Source organism: Pezoporus wallicus, unplaced genomic scaffold (genome assembly GCF_028554395.1).
Source record: "Pezoporus wallicus isolate ANWC-B61680 ecotype Strahan unplaced genomic scaffold, APGP_CSIRO_Pwel_v1 contig_14159, whole genome shotgun sequence".
Lineage (NCBI taxonomy): Eukaryota > Metazoa > Chordata > Aves > Psittaciformes > Psittacidae > Pezoporus > Pezoporus wallicus.
In genome coordinates, this window is record NW_026642380.1 from 287,884 (window position 1) to 313,559 (window position 25,676).

General features: G+C 42.6%; 4 protein-coding genes across 5 annotated transcripts in view; 1 reads left to right on the forward strand and 3 right to left on the reverse strand.

The window, feature by feature from the left end:
- Window positions 1-3,271, reverse strand: part of DRP2 (dystrophin related protein 2) — a 35,036-nt gene extending 31,765 nt beyond the window's left edge. The window contains exon 1 of the mRNA XM_057429629.1: window positions 3,140-3,271. The gene's annotated coding sequence lies outside the window, so the exon portion shown is untranslated. The remainder of the gene's footprint in view (window positions 1-3,139) is intronic.
- FUNDC2 (FUN14 domain containing 2) overlaps window positions 1-25,676 on the forward strand; it is a 162,210-nt gene that overhangs the window by 51,875 nt on the left and 84,659 nt on the right. The gene's annotated exons all lie outside the window — the stretch shown is intronic.
- CENPI (centromere protein I) lies at window positions 3,384-17,322 on the reverse strand. 2 transcript variants are annotated; one of them, XM_057429641.1, is made up of 20 exons: window positions 17,015-17,322; window positions 16,559-16,696; window positions 15,488-15,606; window positions 14,699-14,806; window positions 13,434-13,482; window positions 13,065-13,111; window positions 12,297-12,386; window positions 11,449-11,577; window positions 11,047-11,208; window positions 10,661-10,781; window positions 10,356-10,447; window positions 9,912-10,029; window positions 9,751-9,815; window positions 9,163-9,260; window positions 8,370-8,505; window positions 7,522-7,646; window positions 6,414-6,462; window positions 6,026-6,259; window positions 5,079-5,120; window positions 3,384-4,306 (listed from the first exon to the last, which is right to left on the reverse strand). In XM_057429641.1, the coding sequence occupies exons 1-20, from the start codon at window positions 17,214-17,216 to the stop codon at window positions 4,175-4,177; spliced, it is 2,256 nt and encodes a 751-aa protein (XP_057285624.1). In that variant the 5' UTR covers window positions 17,217-17,322; the 3' UTR covers window positions 3,384-4,174. The 2 variants fall into 2 exon arrangements, with proteins under 2 accessions (XP_057285624.1, XP_057285625.1); XM_057429642.1 differs by lacking the exon at window positions 16,559-16,696.
- On the reverse strand, window positions 21,815-25,481 carry TMEM35A (transmembrane protein 35A). Its single transcript, XM_057429660.1, has 2 exons — window positions 25,081-25,481; window positions 21,815-22,336 (listed from the first exon to the last, which is right to left on the reverse strand). Exons 1-2 carry the CDS (start codon window positions 25,198-25,200, stop codon window positions 21,950-21,952), a joined length of 507 nt encoding a protein of 168 aa, XP_057285643.1. The 5' UTR covers window positions 25,201-25,481; the 3' UTR covers window positions 21,815-21,949.

Below are 25,676 nucleotides of genomic sequence, written 5' to 3' on the forward strand. Positions count from 1 at the left end.
AGACTGGATGTATCCTCTGAAGACTAAAGAGCTCGCTCGCATACTCTCTCAGGAGCCACAGCACTACAAATAGCAGCTGTCCAACGTGTATTACTAATGAGTAGTTATCAGAGGATCTCGGGCTACAGCCAGACAGGAGTTTGACTGTGCTGTGATTCTTTAGAGAAAGTGAACCCTCAGCCAGGTCAGATCCCTCACTTTCCCCTTGCTCTTTTCTCCCCTATGCAAAGATTTGTGATAAACCATTTTGTCACAGCAGCCAGGGTTTATAACTGAGCTTTACCCAGGAGACAAAGGGAGCCACATGAGGAGATGCTGGGTAGAGGCACAAGAACCTTAAACATCTAAAAAGGGCAAAGTGAATTTTACCTAAGTACCAGTGAGATGTTATTAAAAGAGCTCAGAAGCACACATATTGGCAGTTGTTAGAGCTGCAGTAAAAGCCTCAGAGGTTCAATTTTCTGAGTGGCTACAGCTGTACCACCTTCTAAATCCTTGGATCCTGATTTATTCATGGCATTAGGAATGCAAAATGCAAGCAGAGGGAAGTAGGCCAACAAGAGAATAGAAAGCAGGGACACAGAGCAACCAGTCTCTTCATTCCAGCTTAAAACAGGTTGAAATTATTAACTCTTTCAGGGCAAGCTCTCTCTGAAAGAGCCACACAGCCTGATGTGTAGAAACGCAGTGAGAGTGAAGCTCTCCCCACAAAATAAAATCACAATTAACAGAAACAGAAAATAAATACAGCTTCAGAAAATGAATTCAGCTTAACTCTAGCCCGAGGCACTTCCATTTGCAGATGCATAATGCTCAGGCCATTGGGTCTGACAGGGGAGGGGTTAATGGCTTTGGTCCTGTGAGCCATGGACCAGATGTTCAGCTGGTACAACTCAACACAGATCCATTAGGAATGAGTGGAGCTATTCCTGCTTACTCAGACAGGATTCTGACCCTGTACTTTGAAATCCTATCTAATACCCATTCAGAGATTTTTTTCCAAAGGGAAAGGCCTCCTTTTTTGTGAGCATCTAAACAGACTACTAGAAAAGCTGCAGATTGTGATTAAGCTGAGGTAACCGTTGCCCTGGCCTGCTTGTAAGATTACAGAACTCCTATGTTTTAAGTACGTAGAAGGCTCCTGAGAAGGGAGGCCAGGCAGAAACTGGAGCAAGTCATCAACTTTTACTGATGGGCAGACAGGACACAAGCCAGCATTCCCCGAGACCACGATACTAGAAATTTGGACCTTGAAACAGCATCCTCTAGAAAGAAAACACACACTTGAGAACAGAGCCTGGTGACATGAAAGCACGTACTTACTTTCTAGCGAATTGTATTGGATATAATCCCCTGAGGGAGGGTGCAGGCCTGACCTAAACTTACATATTCTGGGATGCATTGACAAAATGAATGTAAGTCTTAAATGAACTTTTCATTCTGTATTGCTCCTATCAAACAGTACCACAAAGCAGTTGTTCCTGCTGCAGTTTCATAGCATGCACATACAGGCAGCACCTTACAACAGACAGAAACACACACTAAAGGTAAATCATCTATTCATCACCTACCAGGAAACAGATGGGCCCTGACTAATTCTGGTTTAGTCCTCAAAGCAGATGCTGTGGTCAGCCAAGACTTCAAGCATATGCTTGTAATAGAAAATAGTCCACAAATTTTACCATAGGGATTAGATGGTAAAGAACCAGCAGGAAAAAACTGAAAACTAAATAGAGCAGCACATTTCTTCCTGAAAGGACCATCCTTACATTGAAGTCAGGAAGGAAAAAGAAAATAAATGTGCAGATGTGAAAGATGACAACAACCACCAAGGTTCCAGAGGCTAAAAGTCAAGTGCCTAGTAATAGTAGGCACATCATTGCTACATGGGAAGGTTTTTAAACAGCCACCTTGACCAAAAAGCTGACATTGCAGGAAACTTGTCTGCCCTGAGGCTTTATTTTTGCACCTCCAAGCATCCAGTGCTCTTGAATGACAAAGTCGTACAGAATTTGTTTAAAGACTTGTAAGGAAGGGCATAACAAAAGACCTGTGATGCTGCAACAACAGTCTGCCATAACATGATTCAATTCTCTCAACTAAACACCACCCTCAAGGGAAAAACTGATCTCAGAAGCCAGTAACTCTACAACATTCAGTACATCCTAAAGGATTCTGCTATAAGCCCCTTTAAACACATTTATACACATTCTTCAGAATCAAGGCACCTTTTACAACTGAAATGAAACTTCCGGCAGCCCCTTCCAACCTAACTGGAGGGCTGCAGAGCTCTCCTCCTTCCACATCAACTCCAACCAGCACCCTAGTAACACAAAGTCTTCCTGATGAGCAATGATTCTTTGAGATGTTCTGTATTTGCTCTTTTGCCATACCCAGGTCTGTAACCGGGTCCATGTCTTCACACCTGGCGCTGTCAAACCCTCCAGCCCCATTCCTATATGGAACCCCAGTGGATATGAAAGTGCAAGTCTAGTCAACATCTGCAGACAACGGTGTGAGTTGCCCTTAAGGAATGCAATACACAGGCTTTCCTGCATAAGTACCAGCATTTCAAATACCTTTCTGAAGGTATTCATAGTGTGAATGATGAAAACTCATAAGTTTTCATTAAAAAATTATAAAACCAACTATGGAGCTATAGAGCTCTCCTCCTTGGATTCTTAGCTGAAACCTTTACAGAGCCTAACAAACAACAGGCAACAATATGCCAGGGATTGGCAGCCAGTGGTGGTGGAATAGTCATCAGCCAGCAAGCTGAGCTGGTCCAGAACAACAGGACCAGCCTTTAAAGGAGGTAAATGCTTATATGTTAGGAATACATCTTAAAACACAGCAATGGGGGGGAGGGGGGTGGATTTGTAATATTTCCTCTGTTGAGAAAATATAATCCAGATTTTTGAAGATCCATTTCTGTCAACAGAAATTAGCAAACTGCCCCTACACAGGCTGGAGGAACACAGCAGGATGAGAGAGGGCAATACTTTAGTATTTCTCTGCAAATCTCTCTCAAGGTCTTCAGGGAAAGATTTTCATATTCTCTGGAGTGAATATACATATATACAGACATAAAAATATATATACACCTATGAGAGGATGCAGAGACCAAACACATCATTACTGGTTCTGGAGTCACTCTCAGGACTGATTACTGGAATAAAGTACAGATTAAAGTGCAAAATTCAGTGTACTCTGACCCATCTTACAAGTTGTTACAACCTTCTTTTACAAGAGTGAAATAAAGTTCATTCAAATTTTGGAGACCTCAGTTCAGCTTCACACAGCTTCTAGTCAGTGTTACAATGAAATGACAGGAGAAGGTAAGTTTTGTAGCAAAGTTCCTTCAAAGTAACACGTTGAAAACATTTTCCAGAATATAAATTATATCTATATGTACACAGATAATATACAATACATACCGAGATAAAATTACATAAAAGAAAGCTGTGTTTGCACTTAAAAAAATGATGAGCCCGTGGCAACATTTTTGCTGAAGTCATCAATAAATCACCAACTGAGCACCAAATCTTCCAGTTGCATTAGAAGAACTTTATAAGTAGTTTTAGCATCAAGTCTCATCTGGAAGCTTTATACTGAAAGTGAAGCTCTGGAAGGTCAGTTTGGTCAGCCTGTTAAAAGTCAGTATGTACATGGTGCAACAGGGACTTGGAAAACTCAGTGCTACAATCCAGAACATATACGGGATTCCTGTAAGACTGATTCAATTGTTTCTCATTACCTACTGTTGAGGAAGGCAAAGAAGGTCAGGGATCAGCGTTACTTATACATGAAGCAGCATTGCTCATTGTGATTTTGAGCTGGAAAATGTTTGTCTCTCAATCAAAGCAGATGCTCCAACAGAGAAAAATAAGGATGAAAACTGTGGATGATACATAACATCTGAGCTCAGCAGTTTCAGACCAGAGAAGTTCAGCAGGGACAAGAGGGGGTTCAGTATTAGTGAGCCAAGGCAGCAGCCACAGGCACTCAGCATTCCTTCTGTGTCTTCACATTCCTAAAATAGATGTCAGTACAAAAATGCAGACAAGGGTAATTGCTCTGTTTCTCTCTTCTGAGGAAGGAGGAATCAGTGACACAGTCCATTATATTCTGCTTTCTTGTTCCAAATGATACAAAGGCTCTGGCGAGTCCCAGGTCACATTTCCATATTCCCTGCTTTATTGTGAGAGGCCTGGGAAACACGACTGATGCTGCTTTCAATAAAGACCTTCAGGCCCTCTAAACCTTTTGCATAGAGGTACTTCAGGTACCAATTCCACTTCTTTCCCTACAAAACCAGAAAGAACAGTCAGATGTGCAGGACATAGCTTTGTCTCTTAGGCCATTCTGAAAAGGTCTGCAAATATCGCCTTCCATACTTCGACTATATCCATCCTAGTCTACAAGTACAGAGGGTCACATTCTGTTTCCACATGCCCATCAATTATGAATTACACATTCTTAGCCTAAACACGACAAATCGTGATCATCTTTTTTAATTCTGAAGATGTTTCTAAATCCCAATTCTAAGAAGAGCAAAGTCTTTTGGATCAACAGTGAAAATGACAGGAACCAAATTAATCTGGATATTAAAGCCTTCTTTCCCATCACTAGTGGCAGTTCTTCCAGATCAAGTTTGAAGTGCACTATGGTATAGGAAATTAAACTGCCACTGTACTCACTCAGCAGAGGATCCCTGTTCAAGCCGTAACAAAGCTACATATCTATCTCAGAAATTTAATACCAAGTTTGTTGATAATATAAACTCTGCTTCAACTACACCAAAAATAGAACTTGTTCTACAGAGAACAATAAACAGTGTTGTCCTGACACTGCACTGACTTGTGGAGAAGACCGCTACCCACAGATGAGCACGTACAAAACTTCTCAGACGTTGATGTTCTCCCCTAAGACACTGAGCCAAAATCTACAGCTGGAATTTTCCCCTTTCAAAATATTTAAAGAGCATTTGTGGAACTGGTGAATATTCTCACCTCATCCTCTCCTACACAGCAGCTGAAAATTGCCTGTTTTCACTTCATTAAAGCAAGAAATCTTACCCTAATTAAACTGAAGTTGAAGGTGGTATCATCTGGCCAAGCCTTAAGGAGAGGGAATAAAAACAGTATCAAGTCAGATAAAAAGTATGTACAGAGTTGCTGGACCTCTGCTTAGTCCCCTCCTAAATCAGGGATTGCAGGTGTGCAAATACATTCAGAGATTTTTAAATCATGCTTCAAACTGGGCTTCCAGCACCATACCACGTTCCACAAGTGACCAGGTAATGCGAGACCCTCTTGCCCCATTGCTGCAGCATTACTGGACAGCGACAGAAAGTATTTATTTAGCTAACTTTAACCATTGTCTCTCTGTAGTGTAAAAGCCACTCCCCTCCCCTCCAGAGCATTACACATAGATGAGCAAGAGGACAGAATCTACTACATTTAGATTATTGCTTGTGTCCTCCGAGTGTGCTGCAGAACAGTGCCCTCTGGTGCTCAACACTGATGGGCTTAAAATGGCCCTGCAGCTGAGCATTTCCCCTGGCTTAAGACACACATGTAATGCTGCCAAGTAAAAGCTAGTTTGGTTCTGCAGGAGGAAGAATGCAAAGATCCTCCCATGGGCACCTGTATACAGTTGAACTAGGTGTTTCTTGAACTTCTGCCGTTCAACTGTTTAGGTCACACTGCATATTTTTGTGGGGCCTGATGCACTACTGGGAAGCTTTTACTGAATTAGTAATTTCTTTCCTTATTTAGGTATTCTATCTTCAAAATTATGAGCACGAGTTCACATCTAGAACTGTTACATGCATGATTTCATACCACACAGAGACTATTCAAATTGTGCCACTGATCTCTCACACACACACAGAATGCCAGAGCAGTTTTGAAAGCCCAGCTGACTCCACAAGTCAGATACTGTGTTGAGCCATGTCTCTAGAGAAACTGTCAAAACAACATCCAGTGCTGTCAAAGACCCAAACATTGGCCTCCACCATTACCTGCTGCAGGAACTGGACAGCATAGCCTATCATGGCTGGGTGATAGACAATGTTAAAGCTGGTTTTGAATTCCTTCACTCCAGTTTTGTTCAGCAGTTCATCATTGATATGAAGACCTTGAGGATGAGTATCCTTCTGGAATGCATTGGATGTCCACAGACAACCCACCATAGCTGTTATGTACTGGTTGTACTCTTTGTATGTCTCACTGCTGAACCTGAATTGCTGTATTTCCTGAGGGACAAGAACATAAACCAAAAAATAGCATCCTTGAAGCAGTTGTGTGCTCCCTCCAGTCCTTAAAAGAATGTCATCACAACACTTCCCCTCCAAAAAAACCCAACTCCTTGCTAAGATCTGTTCCAGCACTCGTGTTTATCCACAATACCTTTTCACTGTGCTCATTTTCTTTTGCAGCCACCAAGTTGGCACGATACCTGAGAAAAACAAGCAAACAAACAATAAAGTTGGGGGTCTGTAAGTTTTTACTACCTACCAGTGTTGAAAATAAGCTGGAGGAGCATATTAAGAAAGCTTATTTCCTATTCAAGAGAGATCAAACTTTACGGATAAAAAGGAGAGAGATAAAAAAAGAACTCAAAGGGACTTTATCACTTGGCCTTCCCAGGCAGAGCAGTGAGACAGTTATTAGTCTCTTAAATGATGAAGACATGACTAGTGTCCCTGAGACAGTCACCTTATAAAGGCAATAAGTAACTATTGACATACAGCCTTAAAATCAGCAAAGAAATGCAGTGCGTTTTTAAGAAAGGAGTCTTTCACTAAGCAGAGGAACAGAAGCACTGTAAGTAATGCAACGTGACAGCTGCTCTCTATAAGCAGCACTGGCTCCTCTTATTTCCCAGAGACCATCCTGTCATGTTAATTACCCTGCAGATTCCTTGGAGAAAGAGGCCACATGGAGAGGCCTGTGCCAGCTGTCAGCAGTTGGCTGCTCTTTTAACATGCAGCCACTGGAACTAAAAAGGCCAACAGCAGCAGCCATGCTGGGGGGTCCTGCAGAGCTAAACTGTGCTGTCTTTGCACCTGAAAGCAGCACAAGGCAGTCCCAAAGCCCAAGAGTTTGAAGGCTGCAGAAGTGCTTCCTACTCAGCCCATGTAAGCTTTTCCTTATAAATTCTGTAGTCTAGTGGTCAAAGCACAAGAGTGAGAAGTTGTTTACTGCCAGCGATTCCAGCTGGCCGATAAGTTCTCTCAAAATAATATAGGAACTCCTTCCTTCACATTTCAAAGATATGGAAATAATACTAGGAAGTATATCAAAACCCTGTTATTTTGGATAATAAACTGAAAAAAAAAAATGAAGTGGGAACGACAGCTACAGCATCCTGTATCATGAAAGCTCAGCACAGCTGGAACTTCCACCTTTGCCTTGCATGGTAAGAAAAAGAAGATGACAAGATGATGATAGTTTCATTTCCAAAAGACTCAAAGAAAAAACAAGGAGTCCCTATAGCCCACACCATTTGTAGTACCTGTACATAATGTAGCAGAGCTGATTCAAGTTGACAGAATCCATGCCAAGGAGCACTGGGTAGAAAACTCCAGCAGGAGGCATTATCAACAAAGGCATATTGTACTTCAGATATACATCACACACCTGTAAGAAGGAAGCAAATCGAGGCAGATTAATACTGCCATTAACAAACCCCAAAGGCTTTTAGAGTGAAAGAGCATATGATGTTGCATTCCAGCCAGCTCCAGCGACTTTGCTTAGGAGGGAAAGCCAGGGTGAAGCAATTCCATTTCCTTCGCAATATGGAGATATCATCAGTCCATACCTCAGTCTCTGCTTCAACCACTTGGGTATACCATATGTTTTGTCATGGTTACTCAGAGTCAAACCTACCCAGGGAGGTCACATGGCAGTAAGAGAGAGAATATGAGGAAACTAGAGAAAAGGCTTAAGCCTATTTGATGCTCTTAGTTGTCTCCAAGACAAACTGGGGAAAGCTTCATTTTTTTAAGGAGGGAAAAAAAAATATCAGGATATGTTGTTTGAAATTGAAGTGAACATTGCTTTTTTCTATAAATCAGCACTAAAAGAGCATGTTATGCCATATTGTTTCTTCCCCTTCCCTTAAGTCACAGTTCATCTCTGATTTAAGAGCAGCTGCTTTCTAGCAGCATATTTAGTTCTGCCTAAGGATGCAAGAGCAACAGTCATCACCTGTAGACCAATCAAGTATTTGGAATATCCTTGTATTTAATCACAAAGTTCTGTAAACTATGAGGAAGACGTTTTCATGGTTTAACTTAAAAAATGCAAATATCCTTTGCGTGTATTGGGATGCTGAAAGCCAGAAATGAACAGGATACGTACAGTCTCATAGAAGTCAAGGATGAAGTACAGCAAGAATGTATGATTGCTTTCCAAACGCAAGGCAACCGTAGAGATCATTCCAACAAAGTGGATCAGTTCAGCCACCGTGTTCACTAGTCCAGAGGAAGTTGTATTCCTGCAGCAACGACATGATGCAATGTGAGTATATACACCTCTCTGCAGGCAGTAAAAATGAAACTGAAGTTTATCCTTCTGTACCACAAGCATTCAGCAACATGAATTTGTTCTTCAATATAGCCAGTAAAATATTGCTACCAATGTTACTACAAACATGACCCAGCTGTCAGTGCTACAAGGATTTCACTTCTGGAAATTTCAATCTTCAGTGTCAATAGAAATCTTTTTAAAGAACAAGAAGAGCATTGACAATGGCTAATGGATGCAAACTGAAACAGGGAAGTTCAGGTTAGATATGAGGAAGACGTTCTTTACTGTGAGGGTGGTGAAGCACTGGCAAAGGTTGCCCAGAGAAGTAGTGAATGTTCCATTCCTGGCAGTGTTCAAGGCCAGGTTGGACAGAGCCTTGGGTGACATGGTTTAGTGTGAGGTGTCCCTGCCCACGGAAGAGGGCTTGGAACTAAACGATCTTAAGGTCCTTTCCAACCCAAACTATTCTATGGTTCTTTGACAAGGTAGCTTACAATAGAGCAGAAACATTACAACATTATTAACCTTCTGGTTTTTCTTTATGCTGATAATAGGGTTAGAATATATCACTAAATACACTAGTGAGCAATGCACGGAACACTGCACTTATTTCAGACAAACTTACAAAGAATGGGTTTGGGAGTCAGCTGCTGAATCCAGATGAACCATCTGCCAATTTAACCAGTTCCGCAACAGCCTTTTCAGGCTTTCAAGAACACTGCACTGCAAGAGGCAAAACCAAGAACAGGTTGATAACAATTTACAAAAGTGACTAATACTAAACAAGAAATGCCATAAGAGCTTACATATGCAAAGAAAGATATCAAGAGTTTCTCATGACCACAAAAAGCAGTGAGGTAACTGCATATCCCCTTGATCTGAATGTATGCATTACACAGCTTTTCCTGGAAGATGCGTGCTTCAAATACTGAGTTAAAATTGCAATAAAAAATTGCAAACCAACTACTGTCTTGTGTATCCTCATTTCTTTTTATTTCCAGTGCCTTAGCTTAATTCTGGTCAAAAAAAAAAAAAGTATTTGAAAGGCACTCAAATTTCCCCAAAAGTTACAATGTAAGTACATGCTTGACCCTCCTCTGGTCACAAACCTCCCCAAAAGTCCCCTATACAATCCCTCAGACAGCTACACCTGGTACAAGTGCAGACACAGAAACAACCAAAACTAAATAGCCACTGTATTCACTTAAATTACCTTAAAGTAAAGGGATGATGTGAAGAAGAGCTGTGCCAGGGGATCGTAGAGATATGATTTAATTTCTGAAAATGAAATGAGAAGACGGTATATCATCTGTGGACAAACTCTGTCATTCAAGATCAGACACTGTCCAGCCTCACTCAGAGGATCACACATACCATACATGCTGTTCAGTGGGATCCAACTCACAAGCCTGAGGATTTGTGATCGGCAGCACAAGCCATCCCAGAGAGGAAGGCTCCGATACAGGAACTCTTCACAGGGAGCAAGTCCCTCCTACAAAGCAGAAGATGAACATTCAAAAACTAATCTCATATGCCTGCACCTTGCCATGCTCACTTCACCCTGGAGAAACAAAGAGGCTTACACCTCCTTCCTGACATACAATTCACCAGGACATTCAAATTATAATTCTTAATATCATTCTTAAACTACCTTTCCTGTAGAAAACAAGGTCATCTTCAGAATATTGACTTGCCTTAGGAATATGTTTTATTACTTAGACACCGTCACTTCTCAGAGATACTGATTGAAACAGGTAAGTCCCAAAAGTAGCTTAAGGACATCATGAAACCCTTTGCTTCCCCAAAGCAGGCACTTACATGTAAGAAACACTGTACCCTGCAGAGAATTTCCAGGAAGTCCCTGAATTCTTCTTCATTTTGGCCATTCTCAACCACACACCAAGTACACTCTAAATAGGAGAGAATACTGTATTCAAATACGAGCACAGCAAGAATTTGCACAATCAGTAATAAAATTCAGTTCTCATCTAATAGGTGTTTTAACATTATGTGATTATCACATTATCACTATAAATCCGAATAGCAAAGTACCATTAGCAAAAGGTGAAAAGCCTCAGACATCCTTCACCTCCCTACCATACAAGGTACTATAAAGTTCCAACCTTCCTGAAGAGTCTGGCTCAACCAATAGTAGAGCCTCAGGTAAACAGATTCATCTTTGGTGCAATTTATGTAGTGAAGCAATAAAGGGTTTGTTAACACTGAACCCATCCGGGAAGGAAACTGCAAGAGAAATGAACAAACAAAAACAGTTATTCAGTATTTATATCAGCAAATTGCCAAAGAAACTCATTCTACCAGAACTGTCCAATCCTTTTACCAGTAACAAGAACATCTCCAGGACTCATTTGTCAAGCCCAGGTAGGACTAGATGCTCTGTTAGAACTAGACAGCCCACACACTGTTCACATACACACTGGGGTTAGAGGTATAACCTTTGATCTCTCAAAACATTCAGTGACCTCACCAGGACCTTCCAGAAACTCACCTCTAGACGGTGGATATTCTGTAGGAGCTGAGGAAAGTTCTGCAGCAGCTCTACTGGAAAATACTCATCTGTACTGTACAAATCAGTGTTCTTTTCCCTGACCCCTTCCAAATGACTTCTGTTTGTACTACTTGCAGGAATCACCAACTGGGCATTCCATTTCTTTAGAAAAGAAACACAAAAGAATAGCAATGACTGTTTCCAATGCAATCAAGCGCAGTGCTTCCATAAAGACTGCATTTTTCAAGAAAGGCTTTCATTATAATGGGAATAGCAGATTTCTGTATAGCTCCTCCACCCTTCCCAGGGCTGAAATAAAGCCCGACTCAATTATTTGCCAATATTCATAAAGAAAACAGCTCCTTGGCACCTTCTAAGGTCTACCTTAAGTCCACAACCTACCCTTTTCTGTGACCGAGGTTGAGCTGCGCCTAAAAACAGTGGCTGGGGCACTGGAGAGTTTTCCAGCCTTCTTTGCCTTATTGTTTTGATTGCTGCTTTCCATGGGTCCTCTGCATTCTTGAAGTAAATCTGAAAACATAAAGCAGATACCTATGCAAGAAGCCAAACTAAGACAAAGTGACAGAAAGATCAGTTTCTATTCTGATAAATGTCACCACAGGGTTTATACACTCAACACTGCTTGACAGACCAAGCAGCAGTGGTCCTCAGTTTCATTACCTTTTGCCTGTAGTTCAATAGTTATGCTTCTGAAATGATGTCCCCCCTTTTCAGAAAAGATCTCTAACACTTCAGATTAATAATCCTTATTCAGATAAATCAGTAACTCATACAGTAAATCTCAAGTATACATTGAAATAAAAATTACCAAGGTATGCTTATACCAAGTTACTGGGAAGGCTTCCCAAATTCAGCATCAGTGATATCCACCAAACAGAAAAATGCAGGGAGTAACCAAATTCTCAAATTAATCTAGATACTACACAAAATAAAAATTGGAAAAATGAACCCAACAGCTTTTCTGCATAAAACTTATTTTCTGTCACTTCAGTTGCAATCAGTTTGTAAATTCTAACCGAGTGCTAAAGCATCACACAAGTATTCATACCAGTTTCAGCCCAGGTAATCAGGGCTTTAATCACAAAAGTTAATATAGTGTGCCCATAAAAAACAGTTGAAGATGGTTTTGGGATTTAACCTTCACCACTAAATCATGCTATAGCTTAAATGGAAAGCTCAGTACAGTGTTGCAAGTATTGCTTCCAAGTAGACTAAATCTAACTCCTTACCTTTGTTTTTGTAGGAAGGGTTATGCTCACCAGCTCAGGACAAAAGAGCTTGTAAAGTGATAGCAGAGCCTGCAAATAAGACCTCATTCCCTGCCAAATGCAGAAGAAGAGGAAAAACATGTGGGGTATGTTTTTAATGTAGAAAACCACATACTGTATTCTAGAAGTAAAAACCCACCACTGATTAATAAAAGCTTTCTAAAGCTACACGTCAGTAAGTGACCATAGATGAACAACTGAAAATGAAAGGAAGAGCAGAAAATGTCAATGAAATACCACAGGAAGAGGACTGAAGAAGGAACTTTCTGTAATCATAACTAATAAGAAGGAATTTAACAATCAAAACTATAACAAAATTGTCTGCCATCTAACTGCTCAAAAATATATTTTTTTCTAACAAAGATCACAGATCCTCCACAATCTTATATTTGAGTCATGTTTGATACCACTTGAAAAAGATTATTAGAAAATTAAAGATCTTAACAGATAAATGAAGCCACCTCTTGCTTCAAGGATTTTACTACACATAGGCATAAAATGTATAGCTGTGTGCATGTCATTGTATGTGCTCACAAACACAAATGAAAACTAGGCAGTCACATGCAAGACAGACAAGCCCTAATGCTACAAACACTACAACGTACAGTTCCAGTCTAACCCTGTCCTCAGACACTAAGTCCCTCTCTGCTCCACTCTGTAAGGGCATCAGTCTTACAAGCCACATTATTAACCACAGGTCAAACTCTACAAGATTTGAAATAAACTCACCGTTTTTGCTTGGAGGTCAAGCAGTCTCCTAACCCGAAAAGGTTTGACTGGAGATACAATTAAGAACATAATGGAATTTAAAAAACACTGCATCAGACATTTAAGCAAAAAACTAAATACCCTGTTTGTTATAGAAAGCCATTGCAAAAGAAGCAGAACCTTATTCCTAATAGACAGGCTAATAGATAGCTTCCAATTCAGAAAATGCTACACGTATCAGACTGAACTACCACTACCACTCGTACTTCCTGCCTAAAAAGCAATATATTGCCTGGTCACTGCATTAGCTCCATTGGAAGGAAAGTTGATGCCAGCAAAGACAGTAGGAAACAAAATGGTATTCCACCTCATACAACTGGATTGACTCACCATTCTCCTTCCTGGTGAGCAAGTAGAGCACATGGCAGATGTAGGGGCACTGCAAGGAAAAGGCAGTAATGAAATATCCTGCTGGTGCTGCTGACCACATTAAAGCAACATAAAGGATTCACAAGCAAATGTTGGTTTATTCAGTTGACTGCCTCAGGTCATCCCTGTGTCCCCATGGGGCAGAGCACACTCTACTGCCCTTAGGAAACAGCATGGGTTTTAGTGTCACACATGTCAATTTTATTCAGAAACATTATCTGCACTATGAGCAGTCCCTATAGCAGTCAAGCTGTTCAGTGAGTTGTTGTTCAGTGTTCAGTGTTGAATCTTGTTACGGGAAACATGGTCTGGTTATTTTAGGAGTCAGCAGTGGAAGTACAATCACATTTTCAGTAAGAAAGGCACCTTAGAATCAAAATAATTCATTAGAGTTTCTATAATTGAGGCTGTAAGGGGCTTAAACCACTTTCACACCAACTTTGGTGCACTTCCCAATTGGCCCATCATGCCTGAAAATGCTGTTTTAAACAGTAAGAACTTATATCCAGTTTTATGAAAAGAATATAACTAATGTTCACCTAAAACCATTAAAAACTTTGCAAGAAATATAACTCAATATAAATGCAGAACTTTTTGACCACAAAATATCCTAAACTGAAAGAATAGCTGCTTAACATGACCACCCAGATCATCTTAATGTGAACTGAATCCAAACATTTCAATATTCCAGGACCTGGGTTTTACAGTTGTCATATAAGAGAAATGTCCTGATTGTTCATTTTCATTTAAGCTACATTTCAAATCAGTTAAGTGAATTGGCATTGAGAGTTTCTCACCTTTAAATCAACATTGCTCTAAAAGGTTGTTTTCTTTTTGCCCGAGGTATGCAAGTCAGTTTCACCCCAGAAGCAGGAGACTTCACCTGCTTATGTGCGACACCAAAGGCATTCCCAGAGATGCACCAGCATAGTTACTCTTGGGAATTTAGACCAAGTATACTGTCACTCTGATGCAAAACAGCAATTCTATAAACAAGCAAACCACCGCATTGAAACTGAAATAATCCTTCAGTACCTCCCTGGTTCTGAAGCTAAATCACCCAGCAATCTTCAAAGGCAAAATGAAAAACCACAAAATAAATTCCAGGCATCAGAAAATGGTCTCTAACCAACAGCTACTTCAGACTAATTCTAAACATGAACATGAATACTACTAATGAACATTTAGGTTTTTGTCAATTCCATATATTCTCCAGCTCTCCTTACCATCATCTCCTCTTGCAAGAAGAAAAAGAAGAAACCATAGAGGGCACGAAGGTCTTCCTTGTGATCAATGAAGTCAAAAACTGTGATCAGCCATCTTAAAAAAAGCACCTGCATAGAGGAAAAAAACCTGTATTACATTAAGTGATGGGCAAACAGCAGCCAGACCAGTCACTAGCCAGTTCAAGAGACAAAATCATTAAGGATACATGCTACTCTCAAGGAGAACACAAGTACAGATGAACAGAACTGGGCTAGTTCAAATGTGTAAGAATGTATGCCAAGAACATCAACTGCCAAATCAGAATCGAAAAAGCAGCTCAGTTCTGAATATGTGATGACCCTCAGATGTGATGTGAGGGCCCCTCACTACAAGGAACATATTGAGGTGCTGGAGCATGTCCAAAGAAGGGCAACAAAGCTGGTGAAGGGTCTACAGCACAAGTGTGTTGAGGAGCAGCTGAAGGAACTGGAGTTGTTTAGTCTGGAGAAAAGAAGGCTCAGGGGAGACCTTATCACTCTGTACAACTACCTGAAATGAGATTGTAGCAAGGTGGAGGTCAGTATCTTCACACACGAACTGTGCTAATTTCCACTCATGCTTAAATAGCATTCTCTGTTCCCACTGCTGTTTCAGCAATGGGAATGTCTGCCAATCTTCCTAAAGGACAGTATCTTTATGTAAGACCTTCTACATTAAAACCTCAGGATTTTTGCTTCCTGAAAGAAAAAAATCTGTCTTCATCATTCCTGTGCAGAAGCAATAACTGCTGTAAACATTTACTGAGTTACCTGGATGTTGCTTGAGCATTTGCTAACACAGAGCCACGATACAGCTGAAACCACAGAAGTTTCTGGTACTACTGACTCTGGAATCAGGCTCTTCAGTAAACGAGTATTCACTGTATCAGCTGGAAAACAAACAATTTAAAATAAGATGGTGCTTATGAACAGGATTCCTCAATATGGTTCTGCAGCTTGGCTCAAAATTCCCTCTAAACAAGACTATTCAGCACTTCACTGCTTAAAGTAAGAGGGTACATGAATCTACTAGAGATTTACCTACACCTCAAAATGATGAGGAATATTTCTTTCCAGCTTAAAGAAAATGGAATATTATTTTAATACTGAAACAGCTTTTAGACTCTTGGCAAGACAACCAAAAGTAATACAAGCTTCTGGTAATACAACTAATTTCTCAGCAGGAGTATATGACTGTAAGCCAAACATCAGCAGATCAGTGTTCTAGAGAGGTCAGCAATTTAAATCAAGAAAAGCACAACACTGCTTGCGTAATGGAGAAAGAATCCTGTATGCTCCTCTTGGGTTGGAAGGGAAAGTTTAGGGTTGTTTTTTTTTCATTAAGCATTTCATTATTTAGAAGAATAAATGTTGGCCACCATGTCTAAGAAAGCAGCATGAGATCTACCCTCACAATGCTGAATTGATTGTTAGGACAGCATTTTAATTTGGGCAATTTTCACTAAAGCAACAAGTCCATTTGTTCAGTTATTTTGATCTCGAGTTAAAGAAAGCTACACAGTTATAACAAGGAACAGACACAATGTCACAATTTCAGCCTTTCAGACACCTGCAACTCTAGAATAAGGAAACCAGCTTTTAAATAAGTATTTGTAACACGTAATTGATTTTTGGGATACCACCCCCCTGGAGCAAGAACTGAGGTTATTTTTCATGTGAACTCAGGAATTATACTGATGCATCTCAAAGATAATTGTATACTGAAGTACCTAACAGTACCGTCCCCATAAACACACTAACTCTAACAGATTTGATGGGGGGGGGGGGGGGCAGAATAAAAGACATACACAGAAGACACATTAACAGTATAAAAACATTTACCAAGTTTGCCACAGAGTGCTGTGCTTAGCAATACGTTAAATGCCTCAGGGGGTAACCCTCTTTGCAGGGCAATGCTTTCCACAGTAGCCAAGTGTCTCTGCAGAGCACTGCTCCTTTTCAATGAGACACGGTCTTGAACTAGCAAAAAAAAAAACCAAAACAAAAATAAAAAAACACAACATGACAAACAAGAATGAAAACTTCTGAATCAAAAATGAACCATTTAAAACTTCTTTGAACTGTCCCTACAGCTATTGGGTTTTGTTGGGTTCATTACATATTAACAGAAAGGGAAAATCCTTTTAAGACATCAAAGAAACGTTACAAAGTTCAGGCATTATAGGGGGAAAACAGCAGATAAAATTAGATATTTTAAAAAATATTACTATTGCTGTTATTAAGAATTTAGTTGTTATCTTTTCAACCTTGGGTAGCTAACCTGAAAGCTGCTCGTACCTTTTGCAAAGTAGCTCAAAGCTGGCTCCAGTGAGTCTTCTTGCTTGCTGTAATTTTCCTGGTGATCGAGAGATTGATGATCCTGAACACTCTTTTCAGGGTCAATTCTCCCCACTTTTAACCATGCAGAGAGACCAGACTGGCTTTTCTGGTGCTGTTGCAGAGGCTCCTTTGGGGTCTTAGAACTCTTACTTTGCAGCATCTTTTCAGACTCCCAACTGAGATTGAAGAATTTTACTCATTTGTCACATGGGTTCCAATCCTTCATTACAAAGAAGCAAGAAAATAGATAAACCTCCAACAACTGAAGAACAGAGAGCCAATTCCCTGCAAGAAAAGAATAGCTTTCAGAGGGATCCTACATAATGTAACAGCATAACTTCTGAAGAAGTCATTTGGAGCCACCTGCCCCCCAGAGGTCATACAATATATTCAGAAGATGCACAGATAACAGTGTGTCAAAACGGCATTCTTTTCTTTGATTCAAACGGGGAAGAAAACAAATCACAGGTAAAAGTTAACACAAACTCCTTTCAATTGTAAATGATATAACATTTCATATAGGGGTTTGACCCAAAACCTAACATAATCAGATACTTAGCAAAACACAATCCACAGTTTTCTTCCAAGTTTCATTACGTGTATTACGCATGTCAATATAAACTGTCAACATGTCATGCTTTCCTGCAAGCAACGTACAGATTTTAGATGATCATAACAACACTTATCTCCCTATTTTACAAAATTTAGGTTCTTCTGCAACTTTTTTATGTAACAGCCAAGATTGAAAACCATATATTTTTGGCAAACTTCCCAGTGAAGCAGAAGAGCTACCAACATTGCAGAACTGCCTAGCCCTGGGTGAAATTCAACCATTGAAATTCAGCATTTTTCCCCTCAGTACACTGGAGAGATCAACCTTTTACTCACAAAACATAAAGCTTTGCTACAGCTTCCAAGTTTGTTAGTATGATGCATGTCCCTGGATTGCTGGAGCCCATCTTTTGCTTCCAAGCCTTCCTGACACAATAAACCAGAATGATTTTTGACTCATACTCTACTCCCTCTTCAGCTCTCACTTTCCTAGGACATTAGTATCATCCCTATTTTCCTATAGGTTTGTCACTAACTTCTCCGTGCAGCATACCAAGAACAAGTCTCTTGCTAGGAACATCAAGACCTCCTCTGAAGCATACGATATACACACACAGGGTATTCACAGTTACAAATGACAACTACTGACTTCAGGTGAAAAATATCCCCCCAGTATTAAAGGACAATACCAAGCACATCACAAAGATGCTTTACATGATGGTGACCAAGAATAACTGAGATGCTTCAGAACACTGAAAACTCCCGATTGCAACTACCCCGTTCTTGGATTGACATGATACAAGAGTTACAGAAGACCCCAGACACTGGAATCTTGCTTGTTGCATCTTGAACCACCTGAGCATGCTCTAAGCGGTTCAGGAAGCAGAGCAAGCCAGCAGCCGTCATTTATCACGCCTGCAGTACAGCAACAGCTTTCTCACAGAGTCCTTGGCACCTCCACCTGGATTTATGGATTTATTTAGTTTTCTTTTGTTTTGCAGTATTTCTACCAGAAAGGCTTGGTGGGTTCGAGCAGGTCACCAGACTTTAGGGCAGAAGTACCAGACAGGCTGTAACACCAGTTCTTACTAACAGCGAACCCACCACCACACAGCTCTTCAGTACCAGACTCTTCCACACGGATACTGGGCACGAATATCCCCTCCCCTCCTCCCAGCCGACACCCTTCTCCCTCCGGCTGCCCCCGGAGGCCGCAGCAGAGCGGACGCGGCCCTGAGGGAATGGAAAGCGACAAGGCCCTCCCGGCCCGGCCCGGCCCGGCCCAGCCCAGCCCAGCCCCACCGCCGCGCTCAAACACGCCGGCTCCGTAGCCCCAAAGGCCGCTGCCGCTGCCGCTGCCGCTGCCGCTGCCGCTGCCGCTGCCGCTGCCGCTGCCGCTGCCGGGGTAAGAAGCCGCTCCGAGGCTATCCCGGCTGCCATACCCGGAGCCCCGCCAGTTACCTCACTTAGCGCCAGCACCAACCGCCCTTCAGTTCAAACCTCCGCGCATGCGCACATCGCCCGCGCAAGGCGGGCCCGCCCAACGGGCGCCCCTCCTCTTCCTCCTCTTCCTCGTCCTCCTCTTCTTCGTTCTGTTCCTTTTCTTCTTTCTCTTTCTCCTTTTCTTTTCCTCCTCCTCCTCCTCTGGTCGAGGGTGCTCTTTTCCTCCTCCTCCTCCTCTGCCCAGGGTGGCTCTGAGCATGCGCAGTGGCGCGGCGGCGGGAGGCAGATGGCGGGGGGTATTGAAGCGCGAAGGGTTGGAGCTGTGATAGGGGTGACGGGATGGGATGTGATGGTTCTTTTTGCCCCGTTTTTAACAGAGGATGGAGATGTTGGGCCGGTCCTGCGGGTGGGTCAGCGGTTCTGGGGAGCCCTGGGGGAGGCTGCAGGACAGGCACCCCTCCTGTGATAGGTCTTGGCAGTGGGGAGGGAAGCATGGCGCTAGGAGGTGCCTGCCCTCAGTAATGGGGTGAGACTGAAAGGACTGGATCGTAGAATTTGGGCTGGAAAGGACCTGCAAAGGTCAGCCAGACCAACCCCCTGCAATGATGGGCTTGGAGATGAAGAAAGAAAGGGGGAAAAAAAGAGTAAATGGGCGTCGTTGACTTAACAAAGGGACTAAATCAGTTCTTGGTGACTTACAACCTCGAGCAAGCAAAGATGCTTCCACAGTTTGCTGATGCTGGGGGACAAGGATGGAGGTCAACTCAATATAGATAAACACAGAATTCTTGTTACCCAAATGAGTTTTGTATTCCTCCCTAATAAGGATCACGTTGCTGCTGGCAGTCAGTAATTTATACTGCTGCAAATGTGAAAAGGGGATGGTTTTCAGAATTCACTTATAGTCTGAAGGTTTTGCAACGATAAGTTTTGCTATGTGGTATATTCTTACATTTAGTACGGCATCTCTACAGGTTTCACTGAGGAACGTTACAAAAGGCAAACACGAACACTTGCAGCAGAGGTAGATGCATGTATCAGGGGCAGCTGGCCAAAAGGCTGCAGTTCACCTCAGTTCAACTCAAAAGTTGAGTATTTTGAGTAGGAAAACGCATCATGGTGGGGGCTGAGTGGGTGATACTTGCTTTTGCATTAAAAAGTGATTAATGAGTCAGGGCATGGTAGATGAAATGCATTTTGGAAAGTAAAGCAAATCCTATATACATTTGGGATGGCCTTGAGGTAGTCTGTAAAGGTGAGAGATTGCCTAAGAAAGGTGGCCTGTTTGTAGTTTCCTTTGTGCAGCGTGCATATCTGATAAGAGAGAAATAGTCACTCTTAGGGGCTCTAGGAGGAAGATTTTTCAGCACATATAGATATATTTGGGATTACAGCTGTTTCAGCAGCAAATTTCGAAGGAAACTGGATATACTGTGTACGAACATCCATCATTAATTCTTATACAGACATAATACGTTTTACCGGAGTTTTAATATCTTTTCTTGCTGACACATTGTACTGAAGCAGAAATTTATCTGAGACTGTTTCATGATGAAGCACTTGTTTTAAATGCCTGTGGTTATTGATGTAAAGCCCAGTAATATTCAGATGGCTTTGATCCTGCATCACCTTATCTTCCCCTGAAATCCCCCTGATACGATTCTGCCCATTTTAGGGGCAGTGTTGAGCACGGGAAAAATACTTTCAAATGTGTCTCTTGGAAAAAAAATAGATAATTTTTTTTTATCAAGACATTTTTCTCCATATTTCAAAAAGTTTATTAATGTGAGGAATTAAGAAAACAAGGAAAAACTGAAAACAAACATCAAGAAAAACAGTCTCAGAGGTAACACATGCTTCTTATGACACTCCAAGGTTTCAGATACAACACATGGATTCAGGCTCTGTTGAGAGGACTTCCCCCGGCTCACCAAAGCTACATGGGATAAACAGCAAGGTACCTGGACATGTTCAGACCCTCATCTATCAGCAGCAACCAACAATTCTATAAAGCTGCAGTAGTTGTGGAAAAAGGAATCTTGTTCTTGGAAGGAAATAGGGAGCATGATGCTATTTGCCAACAGCAGACAGATCTTTTGAGTTCATTGAGCAGTTCTGCTCCCCATCCCCTCACCAGGGATCCTTACTTTCTGCAAAGAAGGGTAAAGAGGTGCCATTGCCTTGTGTGAAGTGGGCAAAAAAATGACTTTTATCAGGCCACTGTCCCAGTTTTAGAGCCTCTGCAAAGTGTGGAAGTTGAGAAAGATGTAAATAGGGCACCCCATGCTTTCCCTAGATGTCCAAAGAAGGGACTGGGCACAGAGGAAGCAGCCCCTAAGGGACCCCTCTCTTAAACACAGGAGCACTTTTATGCTTGGTAGGGTCCTTTCTCCCCTTGACCATGGAGAAGGAAACATAGATTTGTGGATGGGGCTACGCAAGCCAGCACAGGGTCATCCAGCTTATGTTCTACCCAGCTGCTGCTGCTGAGCCTGCCATGTAGCAGAAGTGCTTCCAGGCCAGGTTTCAGCTGTTACTCAGGATGTGTTCTCCCCAGTGCAGCAGTGCCAAGCTAGCACTGTCAATGATTACCTGTCCAAGTCTTTGCCTATGCTCTCAGGCTGGTTTTGCAGCTTCTGCTGACGCCAGCATACTCCAGCTAGGCTGTTCACTGCCTCCAAGCTATCCCAGTGAAAGCTAGCTTGTGTTTATCTACATTACAGGGTAGCAGCAAAAGCAAGACTACAGTGTACACATACCACGTGTCTCTCAGACCCCAAGTGCAACTTTATTTAGACAGACGAAAAAATATAAATAGGTAAATAAAAAACAATTTTTTTCTGGGTGATTTCCAGGAGAGAGCTGCCTCGAGGGTCCGTATTTCTCACACGCACTCAACTAGGATACCTTCATTTTGCCTTTCTCAGGAGCTGCTTCATTGATGAGTGGCTGTTCATCCCCATTCACTGACAGCATCCTCTTTTCTGGCGGCTGCTCCTCTGGCTGGCGGGCAATCAGCAGGCGACAGGTAAGCAGGATCCCAAAGACCAGAGCATGGGCATAACGCTTGAGTGGATCCCCCACTAGCTGGTGGAAAAAGAGCACAGCCAGCACAAGGAGAAGGAGGAGAAAGTTGGCCACGTCTTTGGGGCGACCGGGCACCAGTGTCATGACAATGCCACACGCCACTTCTAGGGCACCAATGCTCTTGCGGAGGAGGATGGAGCTGACTCCCATCTTCTTCAGCATGGGGAGGGCCCGCACGTAGCTTTTGTATGCTCGCTTCTGAAATCAAGCAGTAATAGAGTAGAACACCACAATGTGAGAAAGTAAAGGCAAAGGTGAATTCCTTGTAAATAGACTGCTGTATAGTATGACCTAAGGATCACTTCATACATCACCCTCTGGCACAATACCCAGTCTGTACCCCTAATGCTTCTGTTGGGGGAATATTAATACCATCAACCTGCAATTCCCCTTTGTAAATTATTGCCTCCTTGCTGGAAAACAGTACTGCAGCCTAACACCCATCTCTGGAGCTAGGACCAGGCCAGGTGTACCCTCTCCTGAAATCTGAAGTTACAATTGCTAGAATTAGCAATGCAGAACCATGTTGTTAAAAAAAAAAGAAGTACCTCTCTCCAGGAGTAGCTAGTCCCTAAGTAAATAACACACCTAGTCCCTGCAAAGCCAAGGCATAGCAAGGAAAAAGAGAAGTCTCTTTATACCTCGCAGCAACTTACAATATCCTAGTGTTTAGGAGCAGTACAATCTTAGCATGACACTATACATGAAAGCTGAGATTCAACAACCCTATTTTGCGCTTATATACCTTTGTGATCCTTTCTTTCCTCAGGTGAAAGCAAACTGACCTGTGATATCCTCTGCTTCCTGGTTTATGCTGGGTTTAGAAGCAGTGTAAGTTGGAAGACTAAGCCTCCTTACACGGCTGCCTCATTGTTTCAGAGAAGAAACAACCTCTGTCCTTACACACATTTAAGTTCTTGCATTTGAACATTAGGTGCTTGGGGGCTAGTTGGGTTTGTTTTCTTTTTCAATTATTTCCTTTTATATATATTTTAATAAAGCTCCTAGCTATTGAGACACTGAAATTATTTCCACTTACACTTGAGTATACTATCCCTGTGGATACTCTTGCCACTGTGCTGCTTTCTAATCAGGGAGAGGGAAATGGAAGTCAAATCTCTGGTACAGAGCTGTTCAGCTCCCACAGGCACTAATCCCATTGTACATTTACTTCCATGTGGTTTTGGAAACCTGCACTAGAGGCACACAGAACTTCCCTACTTCTCTGTAAATTTTCCTGCTTTCTCCTAAGAGGATCTGGCACTTCAAAAATACACAGCTAGCAAGTAATTGAAGATCTCATGACACAGTTACTCCAAGTGTATTCATTAATAAGAATGGATTTTAAACCATCAGTGGATAAAACCTCTCCTCAGAGCAGAGTACAGTTGTGAAAGATACAGCTCTTTAAAGAAATGCACTATCAGCATGTCCTAGAGTACTCTGGTATTTGAAGTATTTTAATAGACAAACTAGTGTGTCTGGCATTTGCTGAATGAAAAGCTTCAAGTTTGGTGTTGCAGGTAGATAACAACGGTTCTCTTATTTGCCTAGGGCAAGAAGCCATGCTTATTGATGGGCAAAATCAGGTTTTCACTGTCTCTATTACATGGCAGACCACCCTGGTATGCAGCATAGCAAAAGCATGAAAGCCTAATGAGCCGTGAACATGTTACAATATGAGCTATTAAGAATGATAGAAGAATGATGGTGCTGTGTAACAGCAGCGCCTCTGTGTTGTCTTTCTAAAAATGGAGATCATTCCTAACTGGAGGCCTGGCTCTTGGTAAAGCAGAAAGGGAGAGGGAAGTGAAATATTTTACAGAGCAAGGATTTTGCAATGCAAAGTCTCAGTGCTGTGTTCTGTCCCTTATGTACCAGAAGCTTAAGAGCTTTGTTTCCTGGGCGTTTCATCTCTGTCTCTTGCTCCCGAGTCTCTTCTCAGAGATTCCCCTCTGTGAGATCCCTGTGCTGGGCTGCAGATGAGGCACTGCGATTCAGATGTTACTTGAGAGCTAAGCAAAAGCAGCTGGGCAGGTGGAGCAAGGGGAGAGAACAGAATGTGCTGGAAACTTCTAGCACTGTATTTTTAAGGGGCACAAAATTTATACCAGTGCATTTCAGCCACTGCAATAAATGTGACAGGGGCCAGCAGGAGCATAAACAAACATGGACAAGGCAGCAAGATGTGGCAGCTGCCTGCCTGCAGCTTGCAGCCAGCAAAGCTCTGCAGCAGGGTTGGCCCTGGGCAGGGATGAGCAGCACTAGCTCACCAGCTGGGAAATGCACACAGTGACTTCCCCATCCTCTCCTCACCCCTTTCCATTAGGCAGAAGGAGGAGAGGCTTATTTCCCAGGCTAATGATAAGGTGACTATTAATAATATCTTCTTCTGCCAGCTAAGAATCTCAAAGCATTTCACAGGCATGAATTAATCCCTGCTCAGCCTGGTGAGGTAGGGACAGTCAGTGTCATTATCCTTGCTTTACAGCACGGAATTTTGAGCATGACAATCTGGCTGCCAAAGCAGGCATCTGATTTTTCCTACCCTCAGTCCAGGGGTAGGTATTCCCTCAGGGATCAGCTGTACCTGCCTGCTACATGTCTGGCACTTCTACAGACCTGCCTTTTCTGAGACCCTTGCATCCCGATATTTTGCAGGCATTGGTGTCCTCCTTCCCTCCCCTCCGCAAGAGGTTTCTCCATGGATACACTCAGACAGAGCCCAGCGACGGCTGCCAGGATATCCATGGCAATGCGTATTACTTGTGTCCATCAAATAGAGAAACAGATAAGCTTCTTCCTTCTCCCCCCCCCCCATCGCTCAGCGTCCCGGAGCAGTCACCCTCCATATATCCCACTGCAAACAGTGCTTCTGCCGCAGGGTTGAGGAGAAGACAGCCCCCATGTTTCTCCCTCCATGTTGCCGCTGCCGTACTCACCATCTCATTGTAGGCATCTCTGCTGAGCCGAGGGGTCAGTTTGATGGTCCCCATAAAGACGAAGAAGAGCCCCAGGGCCACCGAGAGGGCGACTATGGTGATGGTCCTGGGGGATGCCATGGAGGTGCAGGGAACGAGTCCTAGCGAGGCCTTCTCGCTGTGGCTGCCCGCCCGAGCGGGAGGCTGTCAGCCACCATTGAAGGAGATGAGGAATAAAGCTGCAGAGGCAGCAGGATGACAGCGGGAGGGGAATTCAGCCTCCTCCGCTCAGCAACCTCCGGGTCCTAATGCCCCGCAGCCACGCAGGCAGAGCCAGGCAGCTCTAGCACCTGCCAGGCAATGAGTATTCCCACCGCTCCTACCATGAAGTCATCCTCTGTTTCCTTGAACGTTCCATACATTACACACAGAAAGCCGAAACTGAGCCAGTTCTAGGGATGCAGGATGCACAAAGCATAGTGCAGTTGCTCACTCCTGGGAAAACAAGGACGTGTTAGCAGAAGGCAGGGGAGCAACCTGCTGTGGAGTGGTCAGAGGTCCCTTGGACATAGGCGGCTTTCAGTTTCAGGTGCTCAGGCACTAATTTATTAAGCAAT